General features: G+C 45.4%; 2 protein-coding genes across 2 annotated transcripts; both read right to left on the bottom strand.

Annotated features, from left to right (window-relative positions):
- Positions 1-723: 723 nt before the first annotated feature.
- LOC123075969 (B3 domain-containing protein Os06g0194400-like) lies at positions 724-3,369 on the bottom strand. The gene is made up of 6 exons (XM_044498454.1): positions 3,067-3,369; positions 2,798-2,838; positions 2,523-2,694; positions 2,199-2,405; positions 1,697-1,787; positions 724-938 (listed from the first exon to the last, which is right to left on the bottom strand). The coding sequence occupies exons 1-5, from the start codon at positions 3,307-3,309 to the stop codon at positions 1,752-1,754; spliced, it is 699 nt and encodes a 232-aa protein (XP_044354389.1). The 5' UTR covers positions 3,310-3,369; the 3' UTR covers positions 724-938; positions 1,697-1,751.
- Positions 3,370-9,036: 5,667 nt separating this feature from the next.
- On the bottom strand, positions 9,037-12,124 carry LOC123075968 (pectin acetylesterase 5). The gene is made up of 11 exons (XM_044498453.1): positions 11,724-12,124; positions 11,187-11,319; positions 10,980-11,059; positions 10,813-10,902; positions 10,571-10,695; positions 10,412-10,472; positions 10,094-10,147; positions 9,921-9,998; positions 9,729-9,834; positions 9,482-9,627; positions 9,037-9,360 (listed from the first exon to the last, which is right to left on the bottom strand). Exons 1-11 carry the CDS (start codon positions 12,015-12,017, stop codon positions 9,250-9,252), a joined length of 1,278 nt encoding a protein of 425 aa, XP_044354388.1. The 5' UTR covers positions 12,018-12,124; the 3' UTR covers positions 9,037-9,249.
- Positions 12,125-12,487: the final 363 nt, after the last annotated feature.

The following is a 12,487-nucleotide window of genomic DNA, read 5'->3' as shown; positions in this document are numbered from 1 at the left end:
AATAATAATGCTCATAAAGGATGCTTTATCGGTAAACAATAATCCTTCTATGCCACCTAAGCATGTTGGGCTGCACAAAATTGTATCTCCAATAACAATTATTTTCCTATATTTGTTTGTTGGAAGCAAATCACAACTTGCCAGAATTTGTTTTGATAATAACCGATATTTGGCATGATTTATGGGAAACAATTTTTCACTAATAGCCTAGTACTGTCATTCTAATGCAAACGTTCAATCTAGGAAGCATTCGATTAGGAAGCAAATTAGCGGACGTATTAACCGGAGGCAATTACAGGAGAAATTAATTAACGACCCAAACCAACAAACATGGGCCATATTAGCATAAGCAATTAATTAGCAACCCAACAAACAAACCATGCATCGGCCATATTAGCAGTTTGGACGACTATCGTGCTTCTAATCCTACATGGGCGACTAGTCAGATGGGAAGCAAGGTATCAGTAGTCTGATTGCTAGTGCTGCCCAAAGATAATAATATTTCCTCGTACTAGCAATCAGTTTAATATTTGCATGCATGCAATCATAATGACACTCCAATCAGTTTCTTATTTCTTTTTTGCATGCATGTGGCGTATTAACGATCCCAATAAACAAAAAGTAAAATTGGTTTACAAAGCAAGGCATTAAATTTTCATCTTGGTACCTGTAATATGAGTTTGTGGCCTTGGTTTACAAAGAAAAATAGAGGGAGTATGTCTGTATGATCATAGAAGCAAAAGGAATATCCCAACTTATGTGTTCTTGCATAGTAGGTTAAATGGGAAATCACGCAAAGTCGGATAGAAACAAGGATGGGGAAACATGAATTATTTACAAATGTCATTGGTTCCCATATAAAAGTCCAAACATAACTACCATGAGAATCCATGAACTTCTCAACTTGCAAACTCGTCGTCCAATTCCTTCAAGTAGACCTAATTGTCCAAAACAAATAAAACTTGGTAAAAAGGAACAAGGTTAGGGTTAGACAATGATATGTATGATAGGCGAAAATAGTGAAGTGTGGAAGTAGATGACATCTAAGTGCTGGTGGTCATCAACAAATCGCAAACCAACACACTAAACATGTATAGAAAGCTACAAACTAGTAACCTAAAGCATTCCCCTCAGATATGACACGTTCATGGGCAGATATGAAGACTCAAAATGTAGAAAAAACTTGGTTGAGGAAATGTGGTCTTATCATTCTTTGAATCTGCAAATACAGCAAGGTGTGTGGTAGACTAGTACTGTTTCTGTGATCATCCAAGAACTTTCCTATGAAAACAAATACTGATGCACAAAACTACAGATCAACTTGTAAGAGTGGAGTACACATTTCAGAGGCCATATACCGGGCAAGGCAACAAAAGTAGAGTCTTTCATAAGGCATCTAAGACATACTATACATACCCAAAAGCACTATATCAAATTAATTTTATAAATGCTCTAGCATCCTGTAATCAACTAGTTTTGCAGAAATGAAAATTTTAGCTAACAGTTGATCTTTTCATGTTTACAACTAACCGCAGTGCAGGACACAAAGTTACGGCGGGCAAAATCATACGGAAACAGAAATTCCATGATTATACCAGCCATGTGGCTACTACACAACAAAAGGGCTTATAAATAAACTTTCAAAATACCCAATTCAAATATTCAGCAAATGCTGACAATAATATGAACAAATTACCCGCTCCCATGTGAATCTTCAAATCTCAGTATATCACACCCTCATGATTCGGCATTCATTTGTAGTAGGAACTTTGTCTGATAATGTAGACCTGCATCATTTACATAGCAGCGGCTATATCAAAGCGCCGGTGTAGTATGATTGAGCATCAATCAAATATTTATAATACTTTGTTTGGGCTTTACGCCTAAGTATATTTCTGATCATGTAGGGATTAGATTAATTTTGATGGAGGGAAATTAATCATAATACTAATTTAATATAAATAGATTATAAACAAAAATAAGAATCTAAATGGCTTATGCGAAGTTCAGGAATCAAAATAATAGATGATGAAAGTGTTGGGTGCGCATATGTGGGGTGCACCAGCCACTGTCCTAATTAATTTTGTGAAGTGCACACCCATTCTCACAGCAGGACATATATAGGGTTCCATGCATGGACAGATAAATTTCCAACAAATTAACAAGGGAACGCATAACAAATAAGAAATCTCACATACATAGAACGTATTCCACACGACCCACTCGAAGACCAAGCAATCACCATCAACCAGGTTGTGGTCCAAGGCGAACCTTCTCCATCCGGCGCTGAGGCCCGTCTTAAGCGCGAGGTAGCGCGTTTTGTACTCGACACCCTCCTCATCCTCCAAAGTGATGGTATCATCACTCCCCGGGAGATACAGGCCGCAGAACTGCGACGGGAGGCCCTGTTAGTGATGCAAATGAATGGCCCACAGTCATAAGACAGAGCGAGCGACCGAGACAGTTTGGTTTCAATAAGAGAGGGAAGCTAGTGAAGTGAATGCAAGAGTGAGCGGGCTTACGAGCCAGAAGCCTCCGGTGACATGAGACTGTTTCATGGGCTTGACAAAGCTGGGGTTGCCGCCGGGCACCAGCTTACGCAGCAGCTCTTGGGCTTTGGAGTTGGCATGGCGTCTGGCCTCATCTGTGGCGTCTACTCGATTAATTATGTCACTCCTCATGCTGCTCGCCCTCCTTAAAAACAATCAATCGATAAAGATAAACTAGCTAGAGTGGTAAGTACGTATGCATCAAATCAAATGTTTCGGTTCATGGAGAGCAATGATGGGGTACGTACCTCCTAATCTTCTTCTTCTCTACCAAGGTTGGGTAGTCATCCTACATACATTACACCAAGTTAATTACATTTGCGAGCTGTACTGAATTGCAGACTTCGTTTTGATTGGCACTTTTTAATAAGATGGACGCATGCATCGTTCTGATGCAGAGGCCGGTGGTAATCCTTCTTTTCATTTTTTTATAAAGATGCATTGTACGGTCGGTTAGTAACTGAATGAATGAATGAAGGAAGGCAAGAAGAGAAAAGTGGGAACCACGTAGGAGTACCTCGTAGCGGTACTTGGGCTGCTTGGGGAGGCTGGCCACACGGCCGGACTGCCGGACCGGGGCGTCCCGCGGCACCTGCTTCGGCTTCACAGACTTGGCTTCCGATCTGACCGGCGAGAACTTAGGGCCGGCAGCCTCCCTGACTGCTGCGGAGAGCTGGTGCAGACGCAGCTCCTCCAGCTTGCGATTGTTCTCCTCTATCTGCCTCCGGCGCTGCTCCTCGTACGCGATCGCTCCGGCCATTTCTTCTCTCGCTCTCGCTCGATGTTGTTGGGGGAGACGAACGCAACGCAACAGAATGAACGGGAGGAGATGAGATGCGGCGGCCTATAAATTGGACGAGATTCAAAACTTCAAACGTTCGAAATCACTTGCGCTTTCTCAGGGATTCTGTTGATGTGATCAGCACGCTTTATTTACGGCGAAGAAAGTTCGTCAAGCCCTGATATTCGTGGCATAATTCCAGAAACAAATCCCGCATATACAAACTCTAACGTACTCTTGCCATTTTATAATTTAGAAGAACATACAAGGCGTATCGGCCGTTCTTCCCCTTTTTTTTTGCGAAAGTATCGGCCGTTTTTCCAAACCCACGGTTTCCATAAAAAACAGGTTCGTAACCTAACACAGAAAATAGGAAACTCACGTACGTAGAAAGGGGCAACTCACACAGAAATAGGAACAGGATGGATCGTATCCAAATAAGAAACTCCACACAATACAATCATAATTTTCCGTCTACAAAAACACAACCCCTCAAAATAAAATCGAAAAAAACACAAACATATTTTTTTCTATGAAACGATTATTCACAGAAAAATAGTAAAAAAAAATTTGCGAGGAAGAAAAATAGTAAAACTTGTTTTGGCAAAAATCAGCAACATACTACTCTTTTTTTAGTTAGAAATTAGCAACATACTGGTTTCCTATTAATCGGCATTTAAAAATGTCATTAATTTTTAAATGTGTCCATGCAATTAATTATTTTATGTATTTAAAAAATATTTGCGTATATTTAAAAAGTCTTCATGTATTTGAAAACATATTCATGCATTTAATAAGATATCCATGTAGTTTATTAAAAGTGTTCACATACTTATTATTAGAACAATATTACTATGGTTTTAGTAAAGCTTCTACGCATTATAGAATGTTCATGTATTTGTCAAAAGTAGTTTACATTTTTTTCAAAGAACAAATAAACTAGAGAAACTAGATAAAAAATGGAAAAAATTAGAATAAACATATAATAAACATAAAAAGAGAGAGAGAGGTGGAAAAAAATAGAGAAAAGGGACGTAGAAAAATATAAAAATTGAAGATAAACAGAAAATCAAAAGGAAATAAAAAATAAAAAAGGAAAAGGGACATAAAATAAAAACTGGAAAACGGAAAAGAAAAAGAACAAAAATGAAACTTTAAAGAAGAAATCAGGAAAACAACAAAAAAAGGAAAATGTTGCAAAACCAAAAAAATGTCGAAACCCCATTCAAATTAACCAGACCTGGAAAACAAACTGCGCAAAACCGACGTGTACCGCGCCTCCTACTGGGTTGGAGCCAACCCCACGAGGGGCATTTTCCCTTTGCCAAGCCAAAGGGCTTGTGGACTCCTGCTCGGATAGCCTCGTAGGCCACCTATATGTACAAGGGTAGGGCTCCCAACACCACCACAGAGCTTCACCACAATGGATTGTGGCTCCTAGGTGACCTCTTCCGTCTAGGGTGCCAAAACACCCAAGAGTAACAAGATTCACAAGGGATTAGTGGGGGGAATCAAATTTCTCTTGGTGAAAGTGTAGATCGGGGCTCTCTCAACCAAACCTTAGAGAAGACCCCCTTTATATAGTGGATGAAATCCAACCATTTTTTGCCCTCTGCCGGCAGCTAAGCGGTACTACTGCTCCTAGGAGCGGTACTACCGCTTTACTACCTCACACAAGAAGTACATGGAGTACACGAGCAGCAGTGCCGCCGGAGCGGTACTACTGTCGCCCCCAACAGTACTACCGATTCGAGGTTCTGGACTGAGTTAGGTATCAGTAATAGAGGGTGCTAGGCCGGCAGTACCGCGCCAAGCGGTACTATCGTGGTAGTGCCGCTCTACTACCGCTTAAGGGAAAATGGAAACATGAAGTTGAAGCAGGGGAGAACCTGCAAGCGGTACTGGCAGCGGTAGTGGGAGCGGTTGTAGTACCACATGAGCGGTACTACCGTGCTACTACCGCGATTAAGAAAACTGACAATAGAAAGTTCCACGCGTAGGAATCCCTAAGCGGTAAACGCGCGGTAGTACCCAACGGTACTACTGTGGGAACTACTGGTACTACCGCTTGTATGCTATCTCAGTTTTCACAGAAAATAGGAAGATGGGTCCTTTTTCGATAAAGGATGGATTTTATTTGCTCAAAATGAAGCATCAAGGAGATACAAACATAAGGAGTGCACACCCGGTCTCTGCATAACTAAGATGCACACAGCCAACATAAACACACACATAAACACGCCGGCAAGTAGCAAAATCATATAAGATCAAAGCTATGCCTAAGCGTGGAAAAGGAAAAAAGAAACCCCAAAACATAGGACATTGATCGATAAGCTACAACAATGACCATATCCGCACCAAATATTTTTTGACACCACAAAGACGACGGGAAAGGTTCTTCAATAGCAACGCCTTCATGAAGGGAACGACACTGAAGCGCCGCCGTCGCCGGATCCAACCATCAAAGGCTAGATTCTAAGTTTTCACCTTGAAAAACAAGTCCATGCAGCATATCCGAGCAATGCCTTCAACAAGGTAACGATGCTTCTGCATCGCCATTGCCAGGTAAACCCATCTCGGTTTAAACCTTGGCTTTCACCACGAAGCTACAGAATGGGCACTCGAAGTACCGCCAAATCGAAGTCAACTGTGTTGTCACCACCACTTTTCCACGATCACGACAGCTACGTGCGATAGGCCAGAAATCCCAGCGCCGCCGCTGCCCACCCATACCTGTGCGTCAAGTCATTGTCCATAGATTGCATCTTGACGTCGAAGATAATCTGACCGAAGTGGATGCCGCCAAAACTTAAAGGAGCCTTTTGGCTGCATCCCGCAACCACGCCATTACTAGGCGCCAACAGGAGCCATTCTTGGGAGAGGAACCCTCATGCCGGTGCCCACCACAATTCGGCCGGTGCCACGACGCAATTCCAGTGCCAATCCTGAATCGGCCATCACCAGAGGAGCCGCTGGGCTAGGCCAAGCCGGATGGAACGCCCTCGGCAACACAACTCGGCCAGGACGGACCCGACGCAGTCCAGCCGCCTAGCAAAACCTGCCTCATGCGTCGGGTGTGGGGGATGGGCATGGCTGCACCATGGCTGATGGGTTAGCCGCCGGAGCCCTCCGAGGCGCCCAACGCGGCAGGCCCAGCCGGAGCATACCGAGTCAACGTCGTAGCAGATCGGATCGGGGCGTGCGGTGCAGATCAATGCAGACCAGTCAGCTAGATGGGGACAAGAGAGAGGGGGGATGAATGAGAATGGAAGGAACGGGCAGTACCCTGCCGCCGCCGTCAGCACCGATAGCCTCCTCCAGCGGCGGCGGGTGGGCATGGACGGTGATGGGAAGGCCGCTGGGTGTGGCGGAGGGGTGGCCTCCGGAGTCGCCCGTGCGGGCAACCCGGGAGGCAGTTTTCTCTCTGTGCCAGGAAGATGGGTCCTAGGTTGCGGAAAGGAAATGTGGGTGCAAAAGTGGTTGTGTACGTGTTGATTCCACCCATACCTTTCCAACACGGACCCCCTCTTAATAGTCCGGTTTTCCTACGACTCAAAACCACCAAAAAGAAATCATCGGAAAATAACCTTCTTTACTCTACGAGGGAAAATAAACCGTCTCGTGCCTCCTAGGATAATCTCTAAAATACTCAATGCACACGGTTAGTCCGCAAAACGCATTGTCATCAATCACCAAAACCACTAAGAGAGAAATATGCCCTAACACCTAGTCTCGTCTTTAAGATCATGTCATGTATTGCATGATGATCTTGTCCTCCTAATCATAAGTAAATATTTAAGTAACCAAGATGGCAGCAATAATGAGAACGTGTTGTTGGCAGAACAATGATCTTGGACAGACCTAACTTATGATATACTATTGAGATCCCATCGACACTTTAGTTATCAGTATTATCCTATCATGTGTGCAATAAACCACCAACAACAACTCAAGAAGGCCGCCACCACCCAACATGCCCCCGAAGAGATCGAAGGAAGGATCTTCGAAAACACCTTCAAGAAGGCAAACGACGGTTCGAGAACGCTGGCATAACCAACATTGACCCCTGTCGATCGCAAAGCTTTTGCCCAGACCCACACATGACCACCCCACCGAACCCTTTAACATTGCTTCCATTACAACCGGCCACAGCCCAGCGTGAAGAAGTACTCTTTGATAATGCCTCCAAGGAGGAGGGTGCCTACAGGTGCCAACATCATTGACACAACCCCCATCAAAGAACAAAGCTTTCGCCCAGAGCGTTATGCCTCGCCACCTCTGACCCAAGGTAGGGCCTAGGCCGCTGCGAAGCTTGCAAGATCAATCCTGGCATTCAACAGTGGAAAACATCGGGAATAAGACCAAGAGGAACAAAAGACACAATGGCCGCACCGCCATGCTGGATTACTTGCATCGATGTCGACACCACCACCACAAGTGCAACGAAGGCACAAACAAGGCACAACACTGCTCACGCACCACTGCATCGACCCGCTAATAGCAACATGCATATGCGCCATGGTTGAGGCCCATGCGACGCATATCCAAAGAGAGGAGCATGTCTTGCACGACCGGAGGCATGACCACCTGCACCATAAGGAGGCACACAACTCAAGTTGCCCGATGGTTCCAACCATGGCGCATCACGTCATCCACATTACCACTATTATTGGCCGCCGCCATCGAGAAGCCAGGGGCCGCCACCCTTCATCCCGAGCTTCACAGAGCTCCACGCGCGGGATAGCCGAGTCCATGGTGCCACCACCCGTAGAGCAGCCGGCCCCATGGCCCAAATCGAGCATGCATGAACCCAACCAACCTCGCGAGCAAACACCACGCAGTCGCCTTGCCAACCGCGTGGCAGAGAACGGCCAGCGCCACCATAGACCCGACGCATTACGGCGATGGCCGCGATCACTGGATCCGGGCGCAAGCCCCAATCCACTGCGACACAACACACCACCAAGAATCCACCACGAGGAGAAGGGAAGGATGAGGTCACCACCTTAGTGCACTGAACCCGACGAGGTCTCCGTCGCCGCCTCAACCGAGGAAGATGAAGACTGGCGTGAGCATCCCTAGCCACCATTAGGAGATGGGGACCGCCGCGGCGACGTCATATAAGCAGGCGACATCGGCAGAAGGAGGAGGCGGAGGAGGGTGGTGTGGCGGCACTAGGGCATGCGCACCCGGTGATGGTGTCCTGGACTAGTTGGTTCTCAACACGTCGTCTCCCAGCCAGTGGCCTCGGCCGAGGAGCCCCATGGTAGTTCACTAATGGGCCGCATCCAGAAGACCTGTACCAGGAGGACTCCCAAAGGCTTGGCACGCACTCCAAGATCAATAGTCGTGTGCACCACGATCTGCTAAATACGTAGCCAACATATCTGTAATCCTAGATCCCCAAGTACCTATAGAAACAGGGGGGTAGGACACGTAGAGGCCATAGACAATCTCATGGTAGAAACACCTGTACTATGTACTCCATCCACAATCAATACAATCCAATGCAGAACATAGGGGTATTATCTCTTCGAGGGAGTTCAAACCTTGGTAAAAACCTTGCGTATTTTGTTACCATCGTACTTAGGCTAACAGCTCGGGACCTCCTACCTGAGATTTACCGAAATTGACTCTAACATCCGGTGTCGCTGCTGGGGAGCGACATAAGGGGAAGGGGAGTGTGTTCCCCTGTGTGACGAAACGAATTTTAATTAGGGAGGGAGATCCATTCCAAATATTCATAACCTCAATTTTTCGCACAAATGTGAACTTTTTACTTGACGCATTGTCATTCGTCTGAGTATACTTATTTCATCCTAAATTGGCACTAGCTTTCACTATGATGGACATCACAAGATAATGCTATCTGCATTTGCTCTCATTGACATAATTAATCTTGACAGGATCTATAATAAATCATGGAGGCAACTGTCCGCTGCATGTTGGGTTGCATGGATACTCGCAGTCTATCTCTTTCTCTCCTTGGCTCCTTCCATGGTACCAATCTCCTGCGGCCTCTGCAATGCTCTGCTCGACAAAATTGTGATAATCCAAGTAACAACACGGTGAATCAGATACCACAGATTCCTCGCAAAAGAAATAGATGACATAGATAATGTGTTTTGCGTTAGAATTTTTAATTCCCTACCTTATTTCCAAGCCTCGGGGAGATTTCTGAATTCCAAGAGATGCCATATAGGGATTGGCAGTGAGTGAAGCATGAATCGATGAACAATCCCCAGTCCTCCTTATCTTCCACAACCTTGAATGCACCCACCATTGTGTTCCTGAAGGCTATTGACACGGAAGCTGAATATTCAGTGTTTCGTGGCACAGAAAAGGCATTGGAGTTGAATGAGAGAGGAAAAATAAATGGAATGACAAGCTAAGCTAACCATCAAGGACTTTGATTTGTGTGGAATTGCAGTTGCGGATATTGTCCTTGCAACTCGACCACGGCTTATCAGGAGCCGATGAAACTGGTACAAGAACATTTCGTATCTGTGGCAAAGATTTATCGATAAAACAGTAAGAACTTTAAAAGAGAAGTTGGAAGAAGAAGAAGAAGAAAAAACATTCCAAATTACCTGCCATGAATCATACGCAGAGTTGAGAATAAACATGGGGGTCCGGATGCTCTTAATAAGCTCCGCGGGGAAGAAACACTAGGAGCAACATTATTTTAGTTAACGAACTGACTGGCATAATCTATTACAGGAGCAATTGTGGCAAGAAAATCAAACTCAACAATGGAAACTACCTCGGTTGGCTCCTTGTTGGCAAGGCAGTCCTTGGGCAACACTTCTCTGACATTCTGAAATTAATTTATCAAACAAAGAAAAAAATAACTCAACAGCATTTAGTACAAAGTGGCATTAATCACATGGACGGAAAAATATTGCAGTGTTTATTGATTGTTGCACAATACTAAGCACTTGAAAAAAAATCAGAGTTTTATAAAGCCTTTTTCTGGTATTCAAATTTTAGAGAAGTGCAAAAAGGACTACAAGATGACCACAAGGCTTGATTATAAAACAAGGCATGTCTTTTAAACTTTGAAGCATGTCCAACAGCTAACCTGGAGGTGAACAACGCCATCATAGACAGACCAAAAGGACCTTTTCCCTGAAATATCCTTTCTGTCGAAGAAAAAGGTACTTTAGTTCAAGTGCACTGAAATCATCGCGGTTGGAACAGTCCTTAGCTGGTGGGTCACATTTGTTTTCAAGAGTCTTACACGTCAAGAAAAAACCCAGCATCAGCAAGGCATTTAACTGAAACATCGCGAGAAAACCGTGCACTGAAATCATCGCAATGTAGTATCGTGGCTAGACCACCAGCAGAACAGCCTGTGAGGAGGGCCTGAAATGTGTAGAAAAATGAGGAATCTCGCATGGTGTTGCTGAAATTGACAGAGTAATATGTATGTACTGCCGGTTCGTGTTGAAAACTATATGAACTTTGTAAGTTAAGCATGACCTGTGTAGCATTGTTAAGTCCTTTTTCCATGAGTTCGTCAATAACCGCTTGGTAGATGCGCAATCCTCTAAAGTGAAGTGTGCTTCCATCCTACATCATCATCGCCAACAGAACATTACTTGAAGCAACGGAGACAGCGACATGATACCAAGACTCAGAAAATTCACCTGTGCTCGACCTTCCGCGTCCCCAGAAAACGACGCCCCATCACAATACCGCACAAACACTTTGTTCCAGTTGTAGAAATCTGATTACACGCTGATCAAAGTTAGTGGGAAAGACATATCAAACAGGTAAAAGAAGTACGATTATGCAAACAAACAGGAAGATAACTAATATAACGATGGAACAAATAGATAGGCATCAGTGATTACCAGGATTTTGCAGCTGGTCACTGCCGAGGATCCCAGCGCCGGCGAACCGCATCGGTTTCATGAAGTTGGATGAACCGAGCGCGTACATTCTGCGGTTGGAACAGTCCTTGATTGTGCTGCACCAGCCACCACCCTGGGTTGTTTGTAATTCAAAATAGACAGGTCAGTCAACTAATTGCCCTACCTTGAGTCTACCTGCTTAACATCCCCATCATGTAGAAGGCATCTTTTGACAGAAAAAATAACAATGAAAAGGCATCTCGTTGGTGGCAACAGAAATTAGGGCCCGGGTCTCTATCCCGAACCATACTTTGATTATGAAAATTGTACCTTTTTCGGTTATCAAAAGTGTATCTTTCGAAAGATCATCCACTACATTTGAGCTTCTTCTTTTGTTTGGTAATTTGTGGGAGACGTGAATAAGAAAAATAAAATAGCCACACAGTATATAAGAAAACGGGTCAAGGATGGATGAATCGTGATCATAAGAAGCAACGGGTGATTCATGGGAGGGATGATAGACAGTGCGGTACGAACCTCTAGATGGATGAGCCAGCGGTTGGATCCGTCGCCGGAGCCTCTCTGCAGGTGGTAACCCGGCGGGGTCCCATCCAGGCACACTGCTCCCTTCTCCTGCGCGCCGGCGAGCAGGGTCAGCGGGACGGTCTCCGGCGGCGGCACGCGGAAAAGCGGCGGACGGAGAGGGCCGGAGGCGGACAGCAGCAGCAGTGTCAGAACCGCCGCGGGGAGCCCCCACGCGAGCCAGTCCGGCGGACGCCGGCGCTGCTCCGGGGGCTGGAGGAGGAGCGGCTCGGTTGTCCCCAGCGCCATGGCCGTCGCGTCGCGGGCACGAGAGACGGAAATGGTTTGGTTTCGGCGCCTGTTGCTTGCTCTAAAATATTGTTGCAGCAAGTTCGGTGAGGTCTCGTGCACTCCACTCACCACCCGTCCTCTCGTAAGCTGGCGCGAAGCAAAATAATTGCGGAGATACCCGCCAAATCTTGGAGCTGAAAAGAGCTTTGCTACTACCATTTGGTACAAGCAATAGTACCTTCTACGGTTTTGCTAGATCCAAGTGGCCTCGGATAGATTTTCCTTGCGTATGAATCGATGTCTTCACGTGGGTTGAGATCCTCTCCCGATGGATATCAAGCTTGACACTCGATGGATATCAAGATTAGGTCAGACGGATAGCACAACTACGTCATCCCAACTTCTTTTTATAAAAAAGTAGTACTACTCCATATCAACGTCTTTTGGGCTTTTCCCCATTTTCCATTCTCAACTTACAAAATGCCAAG

The sequence above is a fragment of the Triticum aestivum genome, chromosome 3D (genome assembly GCF_018294505.1).
Source record: "Triticum aestivum cultivar Chinese Spring chromosome 3D, IWGSC CS RefSeq v2.1, whole genome shotgun sequence".
Lineage (NCBI taxonomy): Eukaryota > Viridiplantae > Streptophyta > Magnoliopsida > Poales > Poaceae > Triticum > Triticum aestivum.
This window is presented reverse-complemented; position numbering and strand designations above follow the sequence as displayed.